The sequence below is a fragment of the Eschrichtius robustus genome, chromosome 10 (genome assembly GCF_028021215.1).
Source record: "Eschrichtius robustus isolate mEscRob2 chromosome 10, mEscRob2.pri, whole genome shotgun sequence".
Classification (NCBI taxonomy): domain Eukaryota; kingdom Metazoa; phylum Chordata; class Mammalia; order Artiodactyla; family Eschrichtiidae; genus Eschrichtius; species Eschrichtius robustus.
Window position 1 is genome coordinate 92,947,742 of NC_090833.1, and position 13,656 is coordinate 92,961,397.

General features: G+C 41.2%; 1 protein-coding gene and 1 non-coding gene across 8 annotated transcripts in view; both read left to right on the forward strand.

Annotated features, from left to right (window-relative positions):
- IARS1 (isoleucyl-tRNA synthetase 1) overlaps positions 1-13,656 on the forward strand; it is a 79,773-nt gene that overhangs the window by 39,885 nt on the left and 26,232 nt on the right. For 6 of the 7 annotated variants that reach the window (XM_068553775.1, XM_068553774.1, XM_068553776.1 and 3 more), the window contains exons 17-25: positions 76-162; positions 1,874-1,957; positions 3,090-3,234; positions 4,849-4,969; positions 9,625-9,716; positions 10,492-10,569; positions 11,493-11,614; positions 12,060-12,162; positions 12,410-12,493. In XM_068553775.1, the coding sequence (XP_068409876.1) occupies positions 76-162; positions 1,874-1,957; positions 3,090-3,234; positions 4,849-4,969; positions 9,625-9,716; positions 10,492-10,569; positions 11,493-11,614; positions 12,060-12,162; positions 12,410-12,493 (916 nt within the window). The remainder of the gene's footprint in view (positions 1-75; positions 163-1,873; positions 1,958-3,089; positions 3,235-4,848; positions 4,970-9,624; positions 9,717-10,491; positions 10,570-11,492; positions 11,615-12,059; positions 12,163-12,409; positions 12,494-13,656) is intronic. The other variant, XM_068553779.1, reaches the window with a different exon arrangement.
- On the forward strand, positions 7,625-7,733 carry LOC137771075 (small nucleolar RNA SNORA84). Its single transcript, XR_011075291.1, has one exon. It is a non-coding gene; the product is annotated as a small nucleolar RNA SNORA84 (small nucleolar RNA).

The following is a 13,656-nucleotide window of genomic DNA, read 5'->3' on the forward strand; positions in this document are numbered from 1 at the left end:
AACACAGTTTTTTTTCCTATGCTTGAATTCCTTTTCTTATTTTATTGAACTCTTTGTTTGTGGGTTTTTTTCCAGGTTTTACACCCTGTTGGTGCTGGCCACAGCTCTCTTTGGACGGCCGCCATTCAAAAATGTGATTGTAAATGGGCTCGTCCTGGCAAGGCAGGTGCACTCCCTTGTGTAATAATGAGTTGCAGTTCCTGATCTCCTTTATTCTTACAGCATGTTCTGGTTGGATCTAACCATTCTTTGTGAATAGAGGAATTTAGGAATGCCCCAGCTCTGTTCCTATTCTCTTCCTTCCTTCTGCCTTTATACTTCTTCCTGCTCTCCCTTTTCATCCAACTCCTGTCTTGTGCTCTTCTCAACCTGTAACATTCTGTCTCTACGTGTTCCTATGTCTTAGGAGAAGGACTGCATTAAGAGCTAAGCCTAATGGAGGAGGACAGAGGGGAGGACATGTGTCCCATGATACTACTAGTGATAAAATAACATTTGTCATTTAGAATTTTATAAAGTACTTTTGCTTATAGCTCTTATTAAATCTGTACACTGGTCCTTTAGTATAGATTTTTGTCATCCTGTTTTTAATATATGAGGAAGCTGTTGGTTTTAGAGGCTTATTATAGAGGAGTCTTATTTTTTCCTTTGCTTCTACTGCCTCTAGTCATTAAAAGTAAAAACAAATAAAAAGAAGAAAATGAAATTTTTATACCTAGATACCTTGCTTCATGTGCTGTTCAAGGCGGGGGATGACACCTGGCACTGTACCAGGCTCTGTTTTGAGCATTTACACGTCTTCACTCATTTATCCCCAGAACTATTTGAAATGGGTCCTTTCATTGTCCATTTTGACATTTGAGGAATTTGAAGCGCAGAAAAATTAAGGTCATACAGCAAAAGAGTGTGAAATTCTAGTTCTATACCCAGGCAGTCTGGCTCTATAGTCTGTACTTTTTTTTTTTTTAATTGAAAATCTTACTGAATTATAGTTGTAAAAATTAAGAGACCCCTCGTGTGCTTTGCCTGGTTCCCCCAATGGTCACGTTTTTGAAACTGTAGCACATTGTCATAATCAGGATGTTGATTGAATCACCAGTCTTATTCAAATTTCCCCAGTTTTACTCATTTGCTATTGCATGCAGTATTATCTCATATATAGGTTTCTGTATCCACCAGCACAGTCAAGATACTTGGCCTGTTTCAACATCACAGGATGCCTCTGTTGCCCTTTTATAACCATACCCACCCCACCCCTTCACACCCCTCCCACCTCAGCCTTCAATCCTAATCCCCATCCCCTGGCAACCATTAATCTATTCCCCATCTCTGTAATTTTGTCATTTCAAGTATGTTATATAAATGGATTCATATCATATATAACCTTTTGTGATTGGCTTTTTTTGCTTACTGTAATTCCCTGGAGATACCTCAGGTGGTTTATGGATCCATAGTTCTTTCTCATTGCTGAGCAGTGTTCTATGGTGACCCACAGTTTGACCTTTCACCTGCTGAAAGACATTGAGGTTGTTTCCAGTGTTTGCTGACTATGAATAAGCTGTGAACTTCCAAAAATAAAGGTTTTGTGTGACTATAAGTTTTCGCTTCTCTGGGATAAATGCCAAGGCTGTGTTTTTTCACTGTTACACTCTGGCATCTTCCTGCTGCCATTTATCCCAAAACTTCTCCATTGACTCGCTGCAGTATTCAAAAAGAAGCTTAAACAGACATTAACAAAACAACCTATTGTTGTGCCTTAGTAGTAGCTTGTGTCCCATTTGCACTTACGTATTCCAATTTGTAGATAATCTGTAACCACATATAAACTGTGATGTTGACTTATTTAATTGGTGTTTCCCTTCTGTTTTTCAAGTGATGGCCAAAAAATGAGCAAACGCAAAAAGAATTATCCAGATCCACTGTCAGTCATTCATAAATATGGTGCTGATGCCCTCAGGTACAAACCAGTGTTCTGCCTTGTGTGTATTTGTCATTTCTTATTAAGCATCTTACATTCTGTTAATCATGTTTTCAGTGATATTAATCATTCTATTAATTTGGTTTATAATTAGCTTTTTTAAAAAAATGCACGTCTGTTACATGGAGAATTACATTGGTATGGTGTTGACTTTAAATCCCCAAGGTGGTTTTCTAAATAGTAAAGATGTTTCTATATCTATAGGTCTTTTGGAAGAAGAGGCTCTGTGTTGGATTTTATTAAGCAGCACAAGTACTCCCAGGCTAGTTGCTGGAGCCTTTGCCTCATTCCTTCTGTAGGTTCCCTGTCTTATTGATATTAGAATTCTCTTATATCATTTATTTCAATTTTACACTTACTCCTCAAATAGCCATATGAGGTACAATTTATGCTAGAGCAAATAAAAATACTGAAAAGTTTTTAGAGAAATGTGAGATACTGCTTGAGATAGTCGTAGTCATAAACGTTGAGTGCTCAGGTTAAAAGGCACCACAGAGATCTTATTCAGCATCCTCCTGTTACGAACACAGAGACCCACACCCAGGGGCTGTGGGCAAGCACGTTCACGGTTGCCATGTTGCCCAGGAGCAGTTAGTGGGGTGTCCTGCAGCCCCCAGTTATCTGTTAGACTCACCTTGGCATAGCTGACAACCTGGGCCTCTTAATTCTTTGTGCTGAAGGCTGTCCTGTAAGATGTTTAACAGCATCCCTGGTCTCTGCCCCCTGAGTCCCTCTGTGCTGGCAGAGCACATGTGGCTGTTCCTTGTGAATCCCTGATGCCTGCACATATGTCCTGTAAAGAGGGCCTGGCTTCTTCCTCTTAGTGTTGCCATACTGCCTGAGGCCTGTGCTGGGACCAGCCCAGGGCATGCTTCTAGGTTAGTTCAGTGCCATATTTTGGTGTGGCACTTTTGGTCTCCCCTTTATAATTTGCTAGGTCTCTTACACAAAATAAGAATTTTGTCGGTTTTAAATTGACTGTTAGAAGCTTATTTATAATTCCTCACTTTTGTAGAAAAAGGGCTGATTTGGGTATTGCCCTGTCAACATGTCAGTAATATTTGGTTTACTGTCTACGTCCCTTTTCCATGTAATTTTTCTCCTCTTCCAGATTATACCTGATTAAGTCCCCTGTGGTGAGAGCAGAAAACCTCCGCTTTAAGGAGGAGGGTGTTCGAGATGTCCTGAAGGATGTGCTGCTACCTTGGTACAATGCCTATCGCTTCTTCATCCAGAACGTCCTGAGGCTACAGAAGGTGTGGGTTGCAGTGCTGTGGGGTAGGGTCTGCCCCACTGAGCTGGGTTGAGCTGGGTTTGCAAAAGATGGTCACGGGTCAGCTGTGAAGCAGAGCTCCATGGGAGACAGGAGCTAACAGGCCCCGTGGGTGGGGGCTCAGAGCCACTGGGGAGGCCATAGATGAAAGTGTGACAGGTGTCTGGGGTCCATGCTGGGCCAAGAGCACAGGACCGGAACTTCACCATTTGGGTAGATGCTCACCTCTGCAAGACACAGAAGCCTCACCTGTTGAAGAAGAGTTGCACTGGATATTCATTTAGCCAGCCAAATTGGTGCTGGGGACTTAGTGATGGGGGAGCCAGTAAAGAGTCAGCTACTATCAGAGTGAGTGCCTAGTAAAGGCTGCTGCAGATGGGTGGTCAGGGAAGGCCACTTGTTGAGTGCATTTGGCCTGAGACTCTGGAAGTGAGAGAAGTTTTCATTGGGTTGCTGGGATGAAAAATAGTGGTTGTGATATATATGAAAGTGCCTCAGAGCAGTTACCTGCTGGCCTGGGAGGCATCCTCTGAGAAGCCCCTTCCCTTACCTCTACTAACTGCTCTCAGGCCAGCAGGCTTCATTGCACATGTGCCTGTGCATGCTTCCTAGACTCCATTTGGGGTCAGGGCTCAGGTAACACTCATCTTTTTATCTCCAACACCTTAAAAGTAGAATTCCTTAGTAAACTACTTTTGACTAAACATGTGATATTATTCCTTCCTGAGAAACTGGTTGGAGAGCTGAGCTTTGAGCATCGCATTCCAGCAGGCTGGTCACTCACTTCTTGCTGCCTCTGGCTCATCTCAGTCTGCTAATGAACCCTCCCAAGAAGAACAAGGTCTTTGGGAACAACACCCCTAGTGTTCCTATCTTTTGGATCCCACCACCTCTCAGGCCAGCAGTCCTAAAGTGGGTCTACTTTGCAGGCTTCTTCTGGTGTGGGATTCAGGAACACAGGCTGGGTCAAACCACTCATAGTTGGGGCTCATCTGGGCATGGCAGAAAGATGCAGGCTCCAGCATCAGAGCAAGAGTCAGCATGGCCACTGCCTTGCCATCCTGATGGTGATGCCGTTGAATAGGGACAGGTAAAGTAGGCCTTCAGGATCGAGGAGGATTTGCAAAGAAAAAGCAGGGGTGGAATAGAGCATTCTGGGTAAAATAAGTAATTTAAGCAAAGACATTAATTCCTAGTACTCATTTTCAACTTACAGACAGTTGTCCAGTCCTAGCCAGTTTTGCTGTCCTTCCTTCCTCAGGTTTAAAGTAACTAAACCGCCTACTTAACGACAAGATGTTGGAATATTTCTTAATTCGTAATTACTCTTTGGTGCATAGGAATCATTTTTTCCTAAATTCTCTTTAGTTCACTCAAAAATGTAATTCATTAATAGAGGACTTAATGTTCCAAGTTTAGAGTTTACTTGGAAAATATTGCTAAGAATCAGAAATTTAGATTGCCAACAGGGTCTGGGTTTTTGTGGTGTTTTTTTGATTTGTTTGGATACTTTCAGTTTAAATAATTTAAAAAATTCATTTCTCTACAGTAGTTTCCCCCAAGCATGCAGAATGTTTCAATAATTGTCACTTCCTAGGAGGAAGAAATGGAATTCCTTTACAACGAGAACATGGTTAAAGAAAGTACCAACATCACAGACCGGTGGGTCCTGTCCTTTATGCAGTCGCTCGTTGGGTTCTTTGAGACTGAAATGGCAGGTGTGTCTCTCTTGGGCCTTCTCCCAGGAATAAGGAGTCTTCTCTTTATAACTGTCCTTTTGATATTTAACTGTTTTTCTTTATAAACATAGAGGAATTTTTTTTTTGAAGTATAGTTGATTTACAATGTTGCGTTAGTTTTTGGTGTACTGCACAGTGATTCAGAAATATAAATGTGTATATATATATTTTTTCATATTCTTTTCCACTGTAGGTTATTATATGATATTGAATATAGTTCCCTGTGCTATACAGTAGGACCTTGTTGTTTATTTTATTTATAGTAGTTTGCATCTGTTAATCCCAAACTCCTAATTTATCCTTCCCCCACCCTCTTTCCCCTGTGGTAACCATAAGTTTTTTTTTTTTATGTCTGTGAGTCTGTTTCTGTTTTGTAAATAAGTGCATTTGTATCATATTTTAGATTCCACATATAAGTGATATCATATGGTATTTGTCTTTCTCTTTCTGACTTACTTCACTTAGTGTGATAATCTCTAGGTCCATCCATGTTGCTGCAAATGGCATTATTCTTTTTTATGGCTGAGTGGTATTCCACTGTATATGTATACGTGTGTGTGTGTGTGTACATACCATATTTTCTTTATCTATTCATCTGTCAGTGGCCATTTAGATTGCTTCCATGTCTTAGCTGTTGTAAATAGTGCTGCAGTGAACATTGGGGTGCATGTATCTTTTCAAGTTCTCTCCAGGTATATGCCCAGGAGTGGGGTTGCTGGATCATATGGCAACTCTAGTCTTAGTTTTTTAAGGAACCTCCATACTGTTTTCCATAGTGGCTGCACCAATTTACATTCCCACCAACAGCGTAGGGGAGGGTTCCCTTTTCTCTACATCCTCTCCAACACTTGTTATTTGTAGACTTTTTAATGATGGCCATTCTGACTGGTGTGAGTGATACCTCATTGTAATTTTGATTTTCATTTCTCTAATAATTAGCGATGTTGAACATCTTTTCATGTGCCTCTTGGCCATCTGTATGTCTTCTTTGGAAAAATGTCTATTTAGGTTTTCTGCCCATTTTTTGATTGGGTTGTTTTTTTGGTATTGAGTTGTATGACCTGTTTACATATTTTGGAAATTAAGCCCTATCAGCCGCATTGTTTGCAAATATTTTCTCTTAGTCCATAGGTTGTCTTTTCATTTTGTTTATGGTTTCCTTTGCTGTACAAAAGCTTATGTTTGATTAGGTCCCATTTGTTTATTTTTGCTTTTATTTCTATTGCCTTGGGAGACTGACCTAAGAAAACATTGGTACGATTTATGTCAGAGAATGTTTTGCCTATCTTCTCTTCTAGGAGTTTTACGGTGTCATGTCTTACAAGTCTTCAAGCCATTTTCAGTTTATTTTTGTGTATGGTGTGAAGGAGTGTTCTAATTTCATTGATTTACATGTGGCTGTCCAGCTTTCCCAACACTACTTGCTGAAGAGATTGTCTTTTCTCCATTGTATATTCTTGCCTCCTTTGTGGAAGATTAATTGACTGTAGGTGTGTGGGTTTATGTCTGGGCACTCTAAACATAGAGGAAATTTTATAGAAATTTTGAGAGATACAGAAAAATAGATAAATATTTCTCTTTACCTCTCAAATATAATTTTAAGGCTTGTTAGTTGTAGAAATGTGTTGTTCCAAGGCCTTAGAGATTGTCTTGGGGGGATGTCTAGCGACCTCACCCCTCCACAGATACCACACAGGCCCATGGAATCACAGGCTTCAGTAGTGGATGCCCATGAGTTCAAAACCCAACTGCACCACTTGTTCCCTGGGGGAAACGTTACCTAATCTATGAGCCTCAATTTCTTTCTCCGAAAAATGCCTGGTAAGAGTTAATATAAGGCTGGGCTTCCCCAGTGGCGCAGTGGTTGAGAATCCGCCTGCCGATGCAGGGGACACAGGTCCGATCCCTGGTCCGGGAGGATCCCACATGCCGCGGAGCAGCTAGGCTCGTGTGCCACAACTACTGAGCCTGTACTCTAGAGCCCGTGAGCCACAACTGCTGAGCCCGCGTGCCGCAGCTGCTGAAGCCCGCACGCCTAGAGCCCGTGCTTCACAATGAGAGAGGCCACTGCAGTGAGAGGCCCGCGCACCGCAGCGAGGAGTGGCCCCCGCTCGCCGCAACTAGAGAAAGCCCACGTGCAGCAACGAAGACCCAACACAGCAAAAAATAAATAAGTAAATAAAAAAAATTAAAAAAAAAAAGTAAATATAAGGCTCAGATGGAGATTATGTACATACAGTAGCTAGCAGATAATAGGTACTTAATAAGTAGTAGTTGTTATTAATATGTTTTTAATTTATTTTTAGGTCTACTTTATTAAATAAGTAGTCCCTGTTCAGCCTGGAAAAATTAGGAAATACAGAAAAACAATAATGAAGTTGACATTTCCTCACATTTCTCTTACCTAACAACAATGAATTTGATTTTAGACAGAGGTTGGAAAAGTAGGTTATGTTGGTTTCCTAGAAGTTGGAGATGGAACAACTGTAAGTCAAGGTGAGAAATTCCAGAAACTGTTAACCTGGATACCTGAGATGGGTCTGAGTGTATATGGGTCTGATAAAGTCTGTGGGCAGGGGAGAAAAGATGGCATCCCTGTGTGCACCCTCCTGACATAAACCAGCCTCCCCCAGCGTCCTGTGGTTACCAGGTGCTGTTGTTCAGGTACAGCACTCCAGTGGATTCGAGGGGCCAGAGCAATCTGGTTCATACAGGGGTCTTCCCTTCCTCAGCTGGTACAAAGCTCTTCCTGGAATAGTTGGTGCCTCTGTGCTTGGCACAATAGGATGGTTAGTCCAGGAAATTTTGAATGTTTTATCAGTCATCCTGAAGGACTGCACCCACTCTATTAAACATATGTAATAAGGGTCATATGACTGTCAGACTGTTGGACAGATTGACATAAGTGAAGATGGAAATGAGCGTGCAAAGCAGACATCGGCACTTGCGTTCTCACCACACTCCCTGGGATACCTACTCATAGCTGTGTCCAGTTTTCCCTCCTGAGTGATATAAATGAATGGGATTGTTGCCTGGGGGCCCTTGCCATCTTTAGACAGCAGCGGCTGTGACCTGAGAATGTATATCCTGGCTGGGACCTGCTCTGCCTGGGAACTAGAGGTTTGGCAGTAGTTGTGCACACAGCCGAGTGGTAAGGGCCAGGTGCAAGAGGCTAGGTGGTGCACGTTGAACTGATGAGAGGGGTTTCAGACCCAGATTGCCCAGTGCAGTTCCCACTCCACCAACCTGTCAGCTTAGTGCCCTTGCCTCCCTCATCAAAATAGAATTCTGAGAACTAAATCCTTGAAGAGTCTGCAGTTGGTATTAGTGATTTCAGTGGTAGCTGCTGCTCCCTTTTATTATATATGGGCTTTGTTTACCTTATAAGAGTTGAAACTCTTGAACACTCTGGCTTCTTAGAAGGTGAAAAGTGTAGTGAACCCTAGAAATAACTTAGATGGGCCTCTGTCTTTACAGAACAGGCCTCTGATCACAAAAATTGCCTCTCTAGAAATGTATGACCAGCGAGTGCCTCTGGTCTGGGGTCCAGTTGTTGGTCTAGCAGCACCTCAGTGCTAGTCTTTTTGAACTGCAACAGAGAACAACTCTGCCCTTGGCAACTTAACCACTGTGTTAGCTTAGACTAGGAACCTCATTAACAGTCACTGAACTCTTAATATAAATTGTGGTTTTTTTTATGATTTTTGGTCTTACCCTCCTTGTTTTTGGTGTTTGTTTTTGTGCAACAAAGAGTATCAGTTAAAGGGGAGGTGAATGGCAAAAATCCTGAAGATAAGTCTGGGCCTCAAACAAAGTTGGCTAGACGCCCTTAACTTCCTGCTTGCCCTCTGAGTTCCTCAGGGGAGCCTTCAAATTTTTCTGATTCTTCAAGGTTCTTCTCTCCTTCCAATACCTCCTTTAGCTTTCTTTCCTTGACTATTTTAACCTTTAGAAACCCCGTTCTATTTTATGCACAGCCCCTGCCTGAGTTTCTCAGTGGCAGCACTGCTGACAGTTTGAGCTGGGTCATTCTCTGTGGTGGAGGCTGGCCTGTGCATTGTAGGTTGTTGAGCAGCATCCCTGGAGTCCACCCACCAGATGCCAAGAGTGCCTACCTCCCCAGTTTGACAACCAGCATGTCTCTGTAGACATTGTCAGTGTCTCCTGCAGAGCAAAATTGCTCTGGTTGAGAAGCCCTTATCTATGCTATGCCTCTTAGAATCTAATTAGAGCTTTTTAAGTGTCTGTCTTAGTTGAGGTCAAGGTAGCACAATGGAAGAAGTCAGGCTTTTGTGGTACTACCACCTGATACAGTTCCAGATAAATGGTGCCTCGTGGAGTCATCTGGCGGGCAGCCTCGGCCTCTCAGCCACACATACGGGGTTTCCTGTTTTCTCACTGACACTGGGAGTTTGCATGTAGCTCACAGGGTGGTTTGTGCATGCCCCTAGACACCTTGACAGCTATATAGTACGTCCTCAGTTTTGATTGTTTCACTTTGGTACTTCTGCCTCCTTAACAGGTGTGACAGCCCTTGGATGGCAGGGGCTGCTTGCTCGCTCTTATATCCAGCCCTGTCCTAAGCACCCAAGATGCTTATGTGTTCTCACTGCCTGATTGGTTGTTACTTTTAGCTTACAGACTCTATACTGTGGTTCCTCGCCTGGTCAAGTTTGTGGATGTTCTGACAAATTGGTATGTCAGGATGAACCGTAGAAGATTAAAGGTAAGTGCAGGCTGCTGTTGGGAAGAGCAGAAAGTGTAGGAAGTATGAGAGTTGAGGAAAAATGAGAACAGCCAAAAGGAAAAAGAGCATTTTCAAATGCTCTCACTTTTTTAAGCTATCTTTTTCCTTTTAATTGAATATTAACTGTATTGCCATTTGATGGATGGGGGAACCCATAAGTTTAGAAGACATCTTGCATATTTTCAAAACACAATTATGGACATTCACATTAGAGGGAAAGTCTCAGGCCAAACAGGACTGTACTGAGCAGACCTCTTAAAATCTGAAATAAATTCATGCAGGTATTTTGCAGATGTTTTTAGGTAGAGCTGTGATATTGAGAGGGGCACCTCCTCACTTCTACCTCTAGAGGGACAGTTACTTATTGACAAGACTCGTCCTTAGGCCTGTTGGAGATATAGGATGAGTGAAGCATGGATCCTGTCCCAGGACTTAAGCTGTACATAAGCAACAATGGTAGAAAACAAGGAGTGAGGGATGCCCAGACCACTGTCCATCAGTACTGCCTTCAAATGTGTTAATGATAAAATCCCGTATCAAAACAATAATTTTGTTTTTGTTAAAATATATTAAACACACATGTACATGTATGTGTGTATATGTACATATATCTAGAAGGACATACACTAAAATGTTTAAAGCAGTTATCTCTGGGTAACTTAATTATGGTTGGGTTTTCCCCTTTTTATTATCTTTCTTTTCTTACAATGAACTATTGGTTTTAACAGTTTAATGTGTGTTTTTTATTCACTAGGGTGAAAACGGGATAGAGGATTGTGTCATGGCCCTGGAGACCTTGTTTAGTGTTTTGCTTTCTCTGTGCAGACTTATGGTAAGATGCTAGCCCTGTGGGCTGCTTGTGGTGCCCGGTTGCTACACTGTCCTCCATCTGTATCTATTCTGTATTTGTTCCACTAAAAATAGGAACAGAAGTGTTAAAATAATCTAAATTTCTAGTTTCTTTTCAGAAATCTCTTTAGCTTATGTATGTCAAATAAGGGCTAAAAAACATTAGCTTTAAAAGCTGGATTCTTTCTTTTCACTCCTGGCAGTACATTTCAGGTCAAGGTCCTTGCATCTAGACTCAAGAGCGACATACCTCATCTTAATGTAGATTCCTGTAATTGTCTGTGAGTAGTGGGGAAGTTTTTGAACTAATAGCTAACCAAACAAAAATATATTGCAAACAGTATTTTACTTGAGACATGTTCCTATCAATTGAAATATTAATTAAATGACATACAAGTAAAAATTCCAGTTTTAATTTCCTGTATCTTATTTCTGCTATTCCAGTTTAATGTTATAAGGCTTCTATTTATTTCCTAAACATACATGGAATGAAAACCTGCTTTGTACCAGGTCCCCTGCCTGGTGTCTCATGTCTGACCTCATTCCCCTTCATCCTGTGAAGCAGGTGGTGTTTCCCCAGTTTACAGAGGTTTAGGGACATTGATTCCTCTGCATGTTGACTTGACTTGCATGTGGTCAGGGACTCCTGTTTTTATTATAGACATCCTCAAGAATGTTTTAGGCACTTCTGGCTGTAGTCCTGCTGCTGTGTTTCATGAGTGTCTAGCTCGCCAAGTTCAAAATGAGGTCATTTCTCTTTCATAGGGCATGTTTTGTAACCTCATGTTCACTTCTGTGCATATTCCCATATCATTTCTTTAAAATGTTTATGTAGTTGCTTCTCACTCTGAGATCAGTTAATGATGGCTACGTATGAATGACCCGATGTCTTCTGTCCTTACACAGGCCCCCTATACCCCTTTTCTTACTGAATTGATGTACCAGAATCTGAAGACGCTGATTGACCCTGTTTCTGTCCAGGACAAGGACACATTCAGTATCCACTATCTCATGCTGCCCCATGTTCGGTAAGAATCAAATATACATAAGCCTCTCCTGGGCCAGGGGAAGGAGAGTTGCCAGAGATGCTCTCAAGTGGGGCCCCCAGCTCCCTGCTCCAGCCCCTCCATGCCCTGCCTCCCCCCTGAGCTGCTCCTCAGGCTACAGAATGGATAGGAGGGATGCTTAGTGTGGAATCCCCTGTAGAGCTGTGGCAGGTAGGGGTGGGTAGGCCTGTTGGGATCGCTTTGGGGAGCTGCTAGGCACTAAGCAGCAGGCTCAAGCTTGCTGCCTGCTTCTCAGCGCGTGCCCCAAAGGCAGGCATGTGCTGTCCTTCCCAAGAGCCTCCCTGGGAAGCCTAGCTACACCATCGCATCTCTAGCCTGACCCTCTTCCTCACTTAAGCATGCCTATTCTTTGGAATTTTCTCCTTTTGAATCTAATCTCTTTCAAATCCCTACCTCTACCAACCAGAGAGGAATTGATTGACAAGAAAACCGAGAGTGCAGTATCTAGAATGCAGTCTGTGATTGAACTCGGGCGAGTGATTCGAGACCGCAAAACTATTCCGATAAAGGTTTGAGATTTTATTTCTGTTTTGCATTGCACATACCTAGCTAATTATGGTTTGGAGTATTTTCTTAATATAAAGAGCTGCCAGCAATGGTGTAAATTTCTTTTCTGCAATAAGGGTGTGAATGACTTAGTACTAGTTGTGCCTGCTTAGTCTGGAGCTTGAGATTCAGATAAAACATTTAACATTCATTTTTCTGCAGTTTAGAGGACTGGATGCTTATGAACTTTCCCTTCCATTTTCTTTCTAGTATCCTTTGAAAGAAGTTGTAGTTATTCATCAGGATCCAGAAGCTCTTAATGAAATTAAGTCATTGGAGAAGTATATCATTGAGGTAAGACAGTTGATTTGTTTGATTTGGTCCAAACAGACTTCTTTCCTTGGGAAGATTATTTTGGTTAGTACTCTTTAGTCAACTACACTTTGAGTGTATCATTTGTCCTTTTCCTTTTTATATCAGTATGTACATAAATTTAACCATCCACGGAATTTTACACTTTGCTTTTAGACTCATCATGACTTTTTACAATGTAATTGTAATTCTTTAACAGTGATTTCAACGTCCATGAATTTTTCACCTTTGTTGGATCATTTGTCCTTTCATCCACTTCTCTTCCCCAAAGTACTTTTTGATAACTAACACCAAAAAAATCTTTGTTCCTTCAGATTATACAAGTATCAAGTAAACACACACTGGTTGTAAATAAGCACTAGCATCGAGTACAAAGCAAGTCTCCTCTTACCCTGGCCACTCCCTGGTGTCTCATCACCCACTTGTTCACTAGGTTATCTCCTGCTGGGTTGTTCCTAGCATTTTACATACGTGTACACACATTTGTACATACATATACACACATGCACACATCACTGGTTTTATTTGTGAATAGAGAGGATCATATATGTAGTTTTTAACTTATTTTTTTTTCACTTTATAGTGTTTCTTAAACAACATCCCATGTCAAAACATAGAGATCTAATTTATTCTTTTTGTTCACTTCCTGGCTGCATCATAATTTATTTAATTACTCTTATATTGTTGGAAATTTAGCTTTCTGATTACAAACAAAAGGGGTGTGTGTGCGTGTGTACATGTGCAAATATGTCACAGTATGGATGTTGGATAGGTTCCTGGAAGTGGAGTTTTGGGGTCAGAATTTTAAACTGTCATGTCAGTTATCCTCCCAAAAAGCTTTTACCCTGTGATGTTTTAAAAAGAAATATATTTCAAATTTCATTTTTATTCCTTTCACAGGTAATATTTAAATCTTTATGATAGAAAATAATTAATTTCTATATTTGGTTTTGAATTGCCTGAGAATTCCGGACAAATATTAGAAACCAAGGAGTTTATAACTGTTTAGAAACTTAGAGTTTAAAACTAAAGAGCTATAAATTCTATAATTAATGCTTAAGATATGGATGATAAAAGAATATATTTAAATAGAATATCTTAATCACTCTGAGAGCAAATAATATAGTAATGTATAATGGCAAAAC